Here is a 13,770-nt window from a genome sequence, read left to right as displayed (position 1 = left end):
ATAAGGCGAGTTGAAAAACAAAAGTGAAAGCTGGAAAGTCGCTGCATCCTCATGGGATTAGTCATGTTGTTTCCAGTGTTGGTAACTGGGACATAATTTCAGCATCCATAATTTTTACTTATCAGAAGTGTATTCAGCCTGGAGACTGAGGAAGGAAATTCTTGTTGTATGTTCGTAAAATAAGAGTTATGCAGAAAAAGAAACAAATTGGTGTAGAGTAATAGAAATATTACTCACATTAATGATCCCATATCGCTGCGCTCATTACTTCCTGGATCCTCCTTCACCCCATCAGATGCTAAAGCAATGACCCACATAGCCAATGAATACCGGCATGAAAGAGCTACAATCATAATATAGCGAACTAGTGTTCAAGTCCATACAAAGAGAGTGAATCCAACAGCTACACGTTCTGTCTCCTCATCTGTTTCCCCTTATTATCTCCAGTAATTGTATTATGACCCCGGATTCTTTATGATGTTACATCGTCATCTTCTCCCCATTCAGGTCACTACAATATTGGATCCTCTCACTGGAGATCTTCTATACAAGAGAATTCTCCTGATTTACCCATCAAGGATGGATATGGACAGGGACAAGATGGCGGAGAGGATATTACACCTCACCCTAGAGATCCTCTTCCGGCTTACTGGAGAGGTGAGAGATTCTGATGACGTCACATTACATCATTCTTATCTATGGGAATAACAGATGGACAGAACTGGAGAGGTGAGGACTCTGGAAATGTCTGGAGTGAGATTTCTTACTGTGTCTCTCCATAACCAGGATTACACAGTAGTGAAGAAGACCTCTAGTGAGCGCTGTCAGGCCCCTGTGTCTGAGGGATGGGGAAGACCCCTGAGCCCAATCACGGGGCCTCCACCTCACCCCCCGATACATGAGGACATCAATGACCAGAAGATCCTAGAACTCACCTACAAGATGATTGAGCTGCTGACTGGAGAGGTGACACTGCTGGGAATGCTGGGACATTATACAATAACGCTATGAAGGGATCGGGGGTGACGGTATCATTGTATGTGTCAGGTTCCTATAAGGTGTCAGGACGTCACCGTCTATTTCTCCATGGAGGAGTGGGAGTATTTAGAAGGACACAAAGATCTGTACAAGGATGTCATGGTGGAGGTTCCCCGGCCCCTCACATCACCAGGTAATAGACAGGACTAAATACACACGGCCTATAATTATCTGTATGTAAGGAATGAATTCAGCCCCTGTATGTGTCTCCTCCAGGTCTATCCAGTAAGAGGACAACACCAGAGAGATGTCCCCGTCCTCTCCTCCCACAGGACTGTAAACAAGAAGATCCCGATGATCATCAGGTAGATGGAGAGAAGGTGCCATGAAATCTCCCTATGATGTGTAGACGGCTGTGAAGGTCTTGTGCTCAGTCTTGCCTTTATCTACCAGTATTATACACTGAATGGCCACTGTATTAGTGACACCTTCCTTTTCATGACTGGAGAATAATGGCTATTAAATCTTTGATCCCGGGGGACAGCATCAAATCTAAAGATCAGTTCTGTGGATCAGTTACAGTGTTAACCCATGTTACGGTACCTTCACACTTTAGCGATGCAGCAGCGATCCGACCAGCGATCTGACCTGGTCAGGATCGCTGCTGCATCGCTACATGGTCGCTGGTGAGCTGTCAAACAGGCAGATCTCACCAGCGACCAGTGACCAGCCCCCAGCCAGCAGCGACGTGCAAGCGACGCTGTGCTTGCACGGAGCCGGCGTCTGGAAGCTGCGGACACTGGTAACTAAGGTAAACATCGGGTATGGTTACCCGATGTTTACCTTAGTTACCAGCTCACACCGCTTAACTTAGCGTGTGCAGGGAGCAGGAGCCGGCACTGGCAGCGTGAGAGCTGCGGAGGCTGGAAACGAAGGTAAATATCGGGTAACCACCTTGGTTACCCGATGTTACCTTGGTTACAGCTTACCGCAGGCTGTCAGACGCCGGCTCCTGCTCCCTTCACATTCAGGATTGTTACTCTCTCGCTGTCACACACAGCGATGTGTGCTTATCAGCGGGAGAGCAACAATAAAAAATCGAACCAGCACTGTGTGTAACGAGCAGCGATCTCACAGCAGGGGCCAGATCGCTGCTCAGTGTCACACACAGCAAGATCGCTAATGAGGTCACAAAAAACGTGACTCAGCAGCGATCTCAGTAGCGATCTCGCTGTGTGTGAAGTACCCCTTAAGCTGGGTTTACACACTGCAACATCGCAAAGGACATCGCTGTAACGTCACCGGTTTTGTGACGTAACAGCGACCTCCCTAAGTCTCTGCTAAGTCGCTGGTGAGCAGTCAAACAGGCAAACCTGGCCAACAACGCAACAGCGATCCGGACCTGCAGAGCGACCTAGCTGGTTGTTGGGGACGTTGATAAGCAGCCTTTTGAAAGGGAAGTTGCTAACAAAGTCGCTGCAAAGTCTTTCACACACTGAAACTTTCCAGCGATGCTTGCTGCACAGCGGGAAACAAAGGACCTAGGAATGGTCCTGAACGATTTGTAACGATTACAACTTCACAGCAGGGGCCGGGTCGCTGATAGGTTTCACACACTGCAATATCGCAAACAACATCGCTATTGCGTCACAAAACCGGTGACGTTACAGCGATGTCGTTTGAGATGTTGCAGTGTGTAAACCCAGCTTTAGAATGGTAAAACAGTCATCTGAGTTGACTTTCAACAACTCTAATCAGTGTTAGATTAGACAGGGACAGTATTTCACAAGCTACCCATTTGTAGTTTTTTTTCGAGCAATGGTATCAAAATTCAAGTGCAACAATGTAATCATGGAAAAACATCTCATGAAAGTGGATCCTGTGTAGGTAAACAAATTGTCGAGGAGGACATCAAGATTAATTCTGAGGAAGAGGTGGTGGACAGTTGTGTAAATCATAGCTAAATACAACTTTAAGGCTATGTGCGCACATTGCGTAAATTCATGCAGTTACGCTGCGCTTTGTAGCGCAGCGTAGCTGCATGCGTCCTGCGTCCCCTGCACAGTCTATGGAGATTGTGCAGGGGCCGTGCGCACGTGGCGTCTTAGAGTGCAGCGCTTCGGCTGCTGCCCGAAGCGCTGCGTTCAAGAAGTGACATGTCACTTCTTCCGTGTGCTTTGCCGGCAGCTCCTGCTCTGTCTATGGCATGAGCTGCAGGCAGAGTGCATGGAATCGGCTTTTTTTTTTTCTCTACAGACGTTTTCTGCAGCGATTTGAAGCGCACGTGTGCTCTTCAGATCGCTGCAGAAATTTCTGCAGGGCTAGTACGCAACGTGCGCACATAGCCTAATGCTTCTGTGCCGCCCCCGTGCCAGCAGCCGTTCATTGCTCGGGCCCAGACCTTCAGGGGTGGCTTGAGGGTCTCCGGACACGCCGAATAAAATGGGGGGAATGTAGATGTACGGGCTAGGCCGTAATAAGTCCGTGACGCCCCCCACGGTATGTTGTGAGGTGGGACACCACCGCTGCTGTTGCGGGGCACCTGGGGGAGATGTTGTGCAGCAAGTTGTTAACCCCTCCATGGGCAGGGATGGCGGCCCCGGGGCCCGGTGGCTCTGGTGCAGGGGGAATGACGACCGCAGAGGCTGCTGGTGTACTCACTGTTAGGAAAACACACAAGTCTCTGGTAAATTAAGGTGGGGGTGGCCGGTGCCGCGGCCGGTTGCGTTCGGGATCCCCCACCCGGCTGGTGGTCTCTATCCTTTTCCTGCACTCTTGTGTACAGGTGGACTTTCCCAGTATAAAACTCAGAAGTCCGCTCCCGGCTGGATGTGACCTAAGGAGCCGTGCCCACAGACGCTGGCCCATGGGATCAATGGGCCCTGGCGGTGACCTCTTATCCCTAATTGGTGGGCTGTTGTCTTCTATGAGGGACTTTGGGTGGGACAGGACCTCTAGTCCTGGCCTCAATCGGTTAATTAACCAGTTCCACTTGTTTCTGGTTCCTGGCTTCAGGGTCCGAGTACCCCCCTTTGTGTTACGGTTTCCGGGTCGGTTCCCCATGTCGGTACCGGCGGGCTACAATCCTGGCCCGGTCCACCTCGGTTCCACCGAGCCATCTTCCCGTCTCCTGTTGACGGAGACCACCGTCTGCCTCCTAGCCAAGGCACCAGGGCTCCTACCCTGGCACCGCTCAACTTGGACTTGACTGCTGGAGCTACCCCTAGCTCCAGCCCACACTCCTCTCCAAACTGAACTCTAGACTCATCTGCCTTACTTTCCCGCCCCGGGCTGTCTGGACCCCTGGGTGGGCGTGTCCCAACCGCCTGGTCACGCCAACTGGTGTGTCTATCTTTCCCTAAGGGGGGTGACTAGGGTTTACTGGTTGGCTGTGTGTTTCCTAATGAGGGAAGGTGTTATGCAGGGGCCTATTTGTGACTACCTGGTTTTGCCAGGGCGTCACACTTCAACTAATGCGTACGACCACACAGGGCTAGTTCAACAGGCATGTAATAGGTCCGAAGTTCCATTGTTGTCTAAGGGATACAAACATCAGAGGCTGAAACAGCTCAAAAATTGTTTCACTGAGCAATGGAAAAATTTTACTTGGTCAACTCAATTGAGATTTTCTTTCACTATGCTGAGGTCAGGATGAGAATTTGACGCGAGTAGCACATAAATCGATGACTGCTTCCTTTCTGGTGTCAACTGTAAGGCCGGCATCACACGCTACGATATATCGGGCGTATATCAGATTCCGTGACGCACATCCGGCATAGTTTGACATATCGTAGCGTGTGACAGCTACAAGCGACTGTTAACGAGCAAAAATACTAACCTTATCGTTGCTCATGGACACGTTGCTCATTTTCATAAAATTGCTCCTCCTGCTGCACGCCGGTTGTTCATCGTTCCCGAGGCAGCACACGTCGCTCCGTGTGACACCCGAGGGAACGACGAACACAGCTTACCTGCGGCCGCCGGCAATCTGGAAGGAAGGAGGTGGGCGGATGATACGTCCCGTTCATCTCCGCTTCTATTGGGCGGCCGCTGTGTGACGTTGCTGTGACGCCGAACGTCCCTCCCCCTTCAGGAAGAGGATGTTCGCCGCCCACAGCGAGGTTGTTCGGGAGGTAAGTGCGTGTGACGGGGGTTAACGACTTTGTGCACCACGGCAACAAATTGCCCGTGACGCACAAACGATGGGGGCGGGTGCGATCGCTCATGCGATCGCACGATATATCGTCCCTTGTGACGCCGGCCTAAGACTAGTTGAGGTGGAGTAATGGGTTGAGAAATGTTTTCTTGGCATATAATGAGTCCTTAGTTTCCTGTCGAGAGGTGGTTAGACAACAGGGTTCACCAAAGCATTGTGACTGGCCAAGTTCTTCCTTCATGGTTGCTCTTTACCCTATGGCAGAAATACAGTATCCTGTGCCAAAAGGGTCATATAGATATGGATCTCTTTCAGAAACATGGCAGTACATTTTTCTAGCTTTCATAGCTTTCACAGTCTTAGATCTTAATCTATAGAGAATCTCTGGGACCAGGTAGAAGAAGTTGTTCAGAGCTATTCTGTCCATCTTGTGAAACTATACTATGACGAAGTGCTGAGGTTTTGAAAGCCAACAGAGATCCAATGTACTACTATATGGGTAATAAAGTGGCCAATCAAGGGTTTGTTGACTGGATGTTATCCCTGTTTTCTGGATATAAATTTTTCTCGCTAGAATTAGTTTACAGCTTGAATTTTAACTACTGCTGTTGTCGTTTTTTTTTTTTTTATCATATTCTAATTTAGTGGGTTTTTTTGGTCTTTAAAAACATTTTGTGCAACTTCTCAAACTGTTGTGACTTTTATATTTATTTCAGGGAAGGCATAGGAAGAAAATTAATGCCAAAGAGACAAAGGTGAGAGGTGATGAATGGTGTAAAGTGGAAATTTCTACAAAAAAACGCACAGGTGAGTAGTAATCTAAACAAAAACCACAGAGAATAGCCAGATTTTGTAAGGTTTTTCTTTTTACATTTCTTTCTTGGTAGCCTTAAGGGGGCTTTACATGGTAGCGATATCGCTAGCAATTTGTAGCGATAGCGAGCGTGTAAGCACCCGCCCCCGTCGCGCATGCGATTGTTTGTGATCGCTGCCGTAGCGAACATTATCGCTACGGCAGCGTCACACATACTTACCTGGTCGTCGTCGGCGCTGTGACTGCCGAACAATCCCTTCTTCAAGGGGGAGGGACGATCGGCATCACAGCGACATCACCGCAACGTCACTAAGCGGCCGGCCAATCAAAGCGGAGGGGCGGAGATGAGCAGGACGTAACATCCCGCCCACCTCCTTCCTTCCGCATTGTGGCCGGTGGCAGGTAAGGAGACGTTCCTCGCTCCTGCGGTGTCACACATAGCGATGTGTGCTGCTGCATGAGCGATGAACCACTTGGATAAACAACCCTTACCGTTTTTTGAGTTTGGGACGACCTCTCCATGGTGAACGATTTTCACCATTTTTGAGGTCGCTTAAGGTCGCTGGTCAGTGTCACACGCTGCGATATCGTTAATGATGCCGAATGTGCGTCACTAACAACTTGACCCCGACGACAAAACATTAACGATATCATAGCGTGTAAAGCCCCCTTAAGTCTGTAGGGTCAAAATAGCAATAAGGCATCGGCTTTCCCTTTTTTTGTCTGCATGGTGAAACCATACAATTGAAAATAGGAGAACAACAAGGATTAGCAAACTGATTCGAAAATTCAAGAGATGAGGAGGTGTATTCTTTTAGGGATAGACATCGGGGGACAAGCCACCACCAGTAGGTGTGTCTACTTGTCCCAAACCAGTTTGATAGCAACAAGTTTTTGATTTCAAAAATGTCACAGAGTATGTAATGATAGGACAAGGGCCACTAGGTTGGCTCTCAGACTTGAGAGCCTGCGCTGTCCCTTATCTCGGAGGTAGGCTTGATGGTATCCAGGTCCAAGCCCCCAGAGAGACCCTAACTCCTGTCCATGTTCTGATCTTACTCACCCTTTCCCACTCCCTTGAGGGGGCTGGAAAACACAATAACAAAACTCGACAAAAAGACACGGACAAGGGAGAACGGAAACTCGTACACACAGCACTCAAAACACAAAGAGACAATGAAAAAGTCAAGGAAGTAACGCACAACAGGGGAACGCTCACACCACTCAAAAGTGCAACATGGATCACCATAAACAGGATAACCACCAAGACCAGGATATCAACAGCACCTACTGGAATGAAGCTGTACTTTAAATATGGAGGAGACAGCTGCACGTGGCAATTAGCAACCTGAGCTCTTCAGTCCTGCTCACAAACCTGCAGGATTTAACTCTTGCAGACCTGAAGCCCAGTGAACCAGAAATTGCAGACACCCGACTCTGGCAGAACAATACGGAAGTTTCAGGTTGCTTGTCAGGCTCTGTGGTGTGAACAGAGTCTGATGACGCCATGCCAGCAGGCATGTGCAGAGCCGAATATCGCATGACAAAAATCTTCAATTTCTTTTTATGGAGGAAATGGCTTTGAACAGGAATCCACAGGTTGAAGTTTTTTTTACTTCATATTTCCTTGAGACAGAGCAGCCCGATGCCAACAGAAGAATTGATCTCTGATAGATGGAAAGGGATCGGGCAAGTGTAAAACTGAGACAAAGAAGTTTTAAATTGAAAAAAGCGGCTTTGTTCTGAGTAGTTAATTTTTTTGACCTGACACTTTTCTCTTTGAGACAAACACCACCCAACACTAAATTTACAGGCAACATCTTTCAGTCTTGAGTATCACATCTTTGATTAATGACAGTAGCAATGAAGCAATAAATAAGCAGGCAACGGAGAAGTGAAAAACTTAAAGAACGAAACCTGTTGGCCTAACTCCATAATGTATTAGTCGCTGTTTTGATGTCTACTGTTGCCATCACTACTGTCTTTCTAAATTTTTCTTTGAAATGAAAAATATAATTTCTAGGCTCCATTATTGAAACATAATAAGTTCAGTTTTATCTTGCAGATAACTATACCAGGATCTCAGAGGGACATCTGCTATCTTCGAATGATCACGGTGTCACATCAAGTACATATGAAAAGCATGCCTTTCTCCAAGATATATCTCAAGCTCTGTACGTCAAAAATCAAGCATCTGATCATTTTCAACAGGTTGATTTATTACAGACTGTTAAGCAAAATAAAAATAATAGAAAGGATTTAATACATCAAAAATCTCACACAAGGAAGAAGCCATATTCCTGTTCGAAATGTGGAAAAGGTTATAGTATTAAATCACGCCTTGTTACACATCTGAAAAAACACAAAGGGAAGAAGGAATTTTCATGTTCAGAATGTGGGAAATATTTTAAAGAGAAATCGGAACTTGACACACATCAGAAAAGTCACAAATGTGAGAAACCATTCTCTTGCTCAGAATGTGGGAATTGTTTTTCCAGAAAATCTCATCTTACTATTCATCAAAGAACTCACACATGGGAAAAGCCATTTTCATGTCTAGAATGTGAAAAATGTTTTAAAGAGAAATCACATCTTGACAGTCATCAGAAAACTCACACAGGGGAGAAACCATATTCATGTCTAGAATGTGAAAAATGTTTTGGAAAGAAATCAACTCTTGTTGTACATAAGAGAAGGCATACTGGGAAGAAGCAATTTTTATGTCAAGAGTGTGGGAAAGATTTTACAGAAAAATCTCAACTTGTTAAACATCAAAAAAGTCACAAAGGCAAGATGCCATTTTTATGTTCAGAATGTGGGAAATGCTTTATGGAGAAATCAAAATTTTACAGACATCAAAGAAGTCACACAGGTGAGAAGCCATTTTCATGTCCAGAATGTGGGAAATGTTTTGCAGAGAAATCAACTCTTGTTGTACATGAGAGAAGGCATACTGGGGAGAAACCATTTTCATGTCCGGAATGTGGGAAAGATTTTACAGAAAAATCTCAACTTGTTAAACATCAGAAAAGTCACAAAGGCAAGATGCCATTTTTATGTTCAGAATGTGGGAAATACTTTACTGAGAAAACACAACTTGATAGACATCAAAGAAGTCACACAGGAGAGAAGCCATTTTCATGTTCAGAATGTGAGAAATGTTTTATAGAGAAATCGGCTCTTGTTAGACATCAGAGAACGCACACAGGGGAGAAGCCATTTTTATGTCTAGAATGTGGAAAAGATTTTTCAGTGAAATCGCATCTTAGTAGACACCAGAAAGTTCACCAAAGAATGAAGGCATTTTCATGTCCAGAATGTGGGAAATGTTTTACCTACAAATCACATCTTCTTAAACATCAAATAACTCATACAGGGAAGTAGATATTTTTCTTTTTAATTTTAAAAATTTTATTGACAGGAAAAGGGAAATAAACTCCTTAAGTAGTTAAAAAGGTTTTCAGGGGCCTCTTCCATCCTTTCTGCCCATGGGTGTGTAAAGACACTGCTATAGTGATAAGTATAATTAACAAGGCAACAATCTTTGACTAACGTTTATCAACGAATTATTGCTCTGATAAGACCAAGTGAGAATGTGATGTTTGTTTCAACAACTCTCCTGATCAGGGGCTCTAGTAGGTACTACCATATCATGAAGGGGGTAATTCTGAGACTATAGTAGTTATTGATAGTAGCATTTTGTGTAGAATGTGCTACTCGCAACTAGTGATTAGCGGGCATTACCATGATCAGATGCTCCGTACTAGTAATGTGCATTTTTTTTTACTTCGTTTTATTAACAATTTCAAACATAGTACAACTGACATTTGCCATATAAAGATAGCTCAGTATATAGATAGTAATATTTAAATATAACAATGAACAGTCATATAAAGTCCATAATATCTTTAGCACTTAACATAGAACAATGTTATTATCCATACTTCTTATCATTTGCATATATATCTACATTTATATTGAGCACAAGAACAGCTCTATCCATCAGCATGACCATATTTTGAAAACAAGATAGAAAAAGGGAGAAAGAAAGAACAACAACAGCCACATTGCATTATTATATCTCAATATACCATTGGACAGTGTTTCATATCCCAACATCTAGCGGGAACCACCATTATCCGCATAATCTCCCTCAAACCTCCGCAAGTGTGTCTGGAGAAGAATTCCACAAACCCCAGATTTTGTTAAATTTTCCCGGGCACCCCCTATTATAATATACCACCCGCTCATAGACTATGGTTGCATTGACTAGTTTAACCCAGGACCGCACAGTTGGATTCGAATCTCCCATCCACCTCAGAGCTATTAATTTCCTAGCCAGAAACAATGCCTCTCTTAGGAATATTGTCATGTAATGATCCCAGGACTCTTCCTTCACCACCCCAAACAGGCATATCAAAGGGTCACACAAAACAGGAATCGACACAATCGATGTCAGCAGAGATGTCACTCCCCGCCAGTACGAAGATATATTAGGACAGCTCCAGATCATATGTATGAAATGTGCCCCTGAGAGATGACACCTCGGGCACTCCGATGTACGAGAACGGCCCATACTAAATAATCGAGTTGGAGTAAGGTATGCCTGGTGGACAATGTAGCATTGAATCAACTTATTAACTGATGGGGATACCGCAGTCGGAGATTCCAATATCTCTTCCCATTCCTCTCCCTGTTGAGAGGGAATTAGAGATTTCCAACTATCCTGGGCTGGCAAGGGGTCCGACTCCACCCCCACCGACAACAGGTAAGTATATATAGCTGAGATGAGGCCTCGAGGCCCTTGTGATTTTAGAATACCTATCATAGGAAGTGATGATATCAATTTCCTCACTCCAATTTTCTGTATGTGGGATTGAATCGCTGTGCGAATCTGCAGGTATCTAAAAAAACTGTGATCTTGGAACATTATATTCAATCTGGACTTGTTCAAAGGACTTGAAGGTTGTGGTTCCCGGGACAAAAAGATCACCTAATGCACGCTGTGAGTGGCACAGAATTGCGCCGAGGGGTGATCTCTCAGAGTATGGAAGTAGCTATTCCCCCATAATGGGAGTTCCGCCACCACCCCTTCGAAGTGTACCACCCTCTTGGCTTGTCGACAGACTAATCTTGCCAACCTGAGGAGGGGTAATTGCCGTGGTGTTCTCAGTCCATCTGATTCCAGAAAACCCACTAAACAATCAGTCCCAGCCGCGTGTGCCAAGTGACTCTCAGAGTTTGGCAGCTGACATCCAGGCATCCAAGTCTCTAGTGCCCTAAGCTGTCCCGCGAGGTAGTAGAGGAAGAACTCCGGCAGAGCCATCCCTCCCAGTCTTTTGGATCTCTGTAAAATGGATAACCGAAGTTTGGGTCTGGATTTCCCCCATTATGAAAGAAGTAGTAAGCGAGTTCAACATTGAGAAGAAGGATTTGGGTACTAATACTGCACTATGTTGTAGTGTATAACTAAGCTTTGGAAGTAATATCATTTTGATTAAATTTATTCTGCCAACCACTGACAGGGGTAGCTTGCTCCACAAGTTATATTTAAGTTTAACGTGCTCCAGAAGTGGTGTTATACTCGTCTGCAGGTCTAGTGTATGGTCTTTCTGTATGTGTATTCCCAGGTATTTAAAGCTAGTTACCACTTGCAAAGGTGACCTACCCTCCATTGAAATTCCAGACCCGTTCATTAATGGCATCAAAGCAGACTTATCCCAGTTGATGTGTAGTCCCGAAAACTCCCCAAATTTGTCTATAGTGTCTATAACCACCGGTAGAGTCTCTTGCACTCGATCTAAGAAGACAACCATGTCATCTGCATACAATCCTATTTGATCTGTGCGGTCGGCTATAGTGATTCCAGTGATCTGTGGATGAGAGCGGATTCTAATTGCCAAAGCTTCAATAACTAGTGCAAACAATGCTGGAGACAGAGGGCATCCCTGTCTTGTGCCCCGATTCAATGCGAAGGGTGTAGACATAGCACCATTGACTAGTATCCTGGCTGTCGGGGACCTATACAACATATGAATCCAATTACTGAATTTAGGCCCAAAGGCGAATCTCTGGAGGCAGGCAAATAAAAATGGCCATTCTACCGAGTCAAATGCCTTGGCCGCGTCCAGTGAGGCCAAGGCCCACTCGTTCTCCTGGACCAGTGTGCTATATTGCACTATGGACTGGACTCGTCTTATATTTATAGAGGTGTTTTTCCCAGGCATAAATCCGGTTTGATCTGGGTGAACTATACTCAATATGACTGAATTAAGCCTGGACGCCAGTATTTTGGTAAAGATCTTGTAATCCACGTTAACTAGAGATATAGGATGGTATGAACCGCAGTCTAGTGGGTCTTTACCCTCCTTCCTCAACACGACTATATATGCTTCGTATAAGGAGGCAGGTAGAGAGTCGCTGGCTGAAAAATGTGAGAAAACCTCTAAAAGAATCGGGGCCAATACGTCACAATATTTACTATAGAATTCTATGGGAAGGCCATCTGGACCCGGAGATTTCCCCCTAGCCATATCCGAGATGGCAGTAATCACTTCATCCAGTGTGATGTCCGCCTCCAGAGACTCCCGTTGTGATCCACTCAAAGTGGGAAACTCCAAATACGACAAATATGTCAAGCAACTTTGAACTCCATGAGGATTTCTAGAAGTGTATAGGGTTCTATAGTATTCACAAAAGCACTCTAAAATATCTTCAGGGGATGTAGCTATTGAGCCATCCATCCTCCGTATACCCAATATTGTATTTGAAGTGTTGTGTTGCCTAACCATATATGCCAATAATTTACTGGATTGATTTCCAAGCTCAAAATATGATTGTCGGGTAAAGAACAATTTGCGTTTGGACTTGGTCTCAGAGTGCTGCATATATAACCTATATGATTGCATCCAGGCCGCCCTATTTCCATCGGTTGGGGCCGATATATATATTGCCTCTGAGTCCCTAAGTCTCCCCTCTACTATATCATCCTCAGTTTTAGTCACTCTTTTAAGATATGTTATGGTTGAAGACAAACACCCTCTAAGGAAGGCTTTAAGAGTGTCCCACACCAAGTTAATATTCCGGGGTTTAGGGTGGGCTTCCAGGAAATCCTCTATTTGGGTCAGAGTTCTATCACTTTGATCTATTAGTTTTAGCCAAAAGGGGTTTAACCTCCAAAAGGGTTTACCAACACCTTGGTTAGTCTTCATAGTAAGAATCACTGGGCTGTGATCTGATATGCCCCTGACCCCGTGTACCACGTCATCCACCCAGGTTGCGATATTGCTCGACCCAAAAATATAATCCAGTCGGGACAGCGTGCGTCTAGTAGAAGAATGACATGTATATTCTCGGGTGTTAGGATGCCGGAGTCGCCAAAGGTCAATCCACCCACCTCCCTCCGCGCATTGCTGCAAATCAGTCAAGTGTGTGGCCGAATGTTGTCCCCCTCCATCCATCGGAAACCTGTCCTGCTGCTCATTCATCACAAGATTAAAATCCCCCATACATAACACATACGCATCTGGATAATTGAGGGCAAAGCTCAGTGCTTGTTTAAGAATGGAGATGCGAGCTGGCGGGGGGTTGTAAATGCATAATAGCACATAATCTCTAGAGTTTATAGACGCATATATAAACACAAATCGGCCCTCCGGGTCACGCCTCACCACCTTCACTTCCCAACGGATATGTCTATGGACCAATAGAGAGACACCCCTGGAGTAGCTGGTGTGGAACGCATGTGCTGACCATTGTACCCACGGTTTGTTTACTAGTCTGACTGTGTCCCGTGTGAGGTGAGTCTCTACCAGTACCACCA

The 13,770-nt window shown here is 45.4% G+C and overlaps 2 protein-coding genes across 2 annotated transcripts in view; both read left to right on the top strand.

Annotated features, from left to right (window-relative positions):
* The window catches only part of LOC142313042 (uncharacterized), a 173,179-nt gene extending 161,440 nt beyond the window's left edge, over positions 1-11,739 (top strand). The window contains exons 17-20 of the mRNA XM_075352028.1: positions 1,054-1,171; positions 1,255-1,343; positions 5,851-5,941; positions 8,014-11,739. Coding sequence (XP_075208143.1) covers positions 1,054-1,171; positions 1,255-1,343; positions 5,851-5,941; positions 8,014-9,332 — 1,617 coding nt within the window. The 3' untranslated portion in view covers positions 9,333-11,739. The remainder of the gene's footprint in view (positions 1-1,053; positions 1,172-1,254; positions 1,344-5,850; positions 5,942-8,013) is intronic.
* The window catches only part of LOC142313041 (gastrula zinc finger protein XlCGF66.1-like), a 236,184-nt gene that overhangs the window by 109,662 nt on the left and 112,752 nt on the right, over positions 1-13,770 (top strand). The gene's annotated exons all lie outside the window — the stretch shown is intronic.

Source organism: Anomaloglossus baeobatrachus, chromosome 5 (assembly GCF_048569485.1).
Source record: "Anomaloglossus baeobatrachus isolate aAnoBae1 chromosome 5, aAnoBae1.hap1, whole genome shotgun sequence".
Classification (NCBI taxonomy): Eukaryota; Metazoa; Chordata; class Amphibia; order Anura; family Aromobatidae; genus Anomaloglossus; species Anomaloglossus baeobatrachus.
This window is presented reverse-complemented; position numbering and strand designations above follow the sequence as displayed.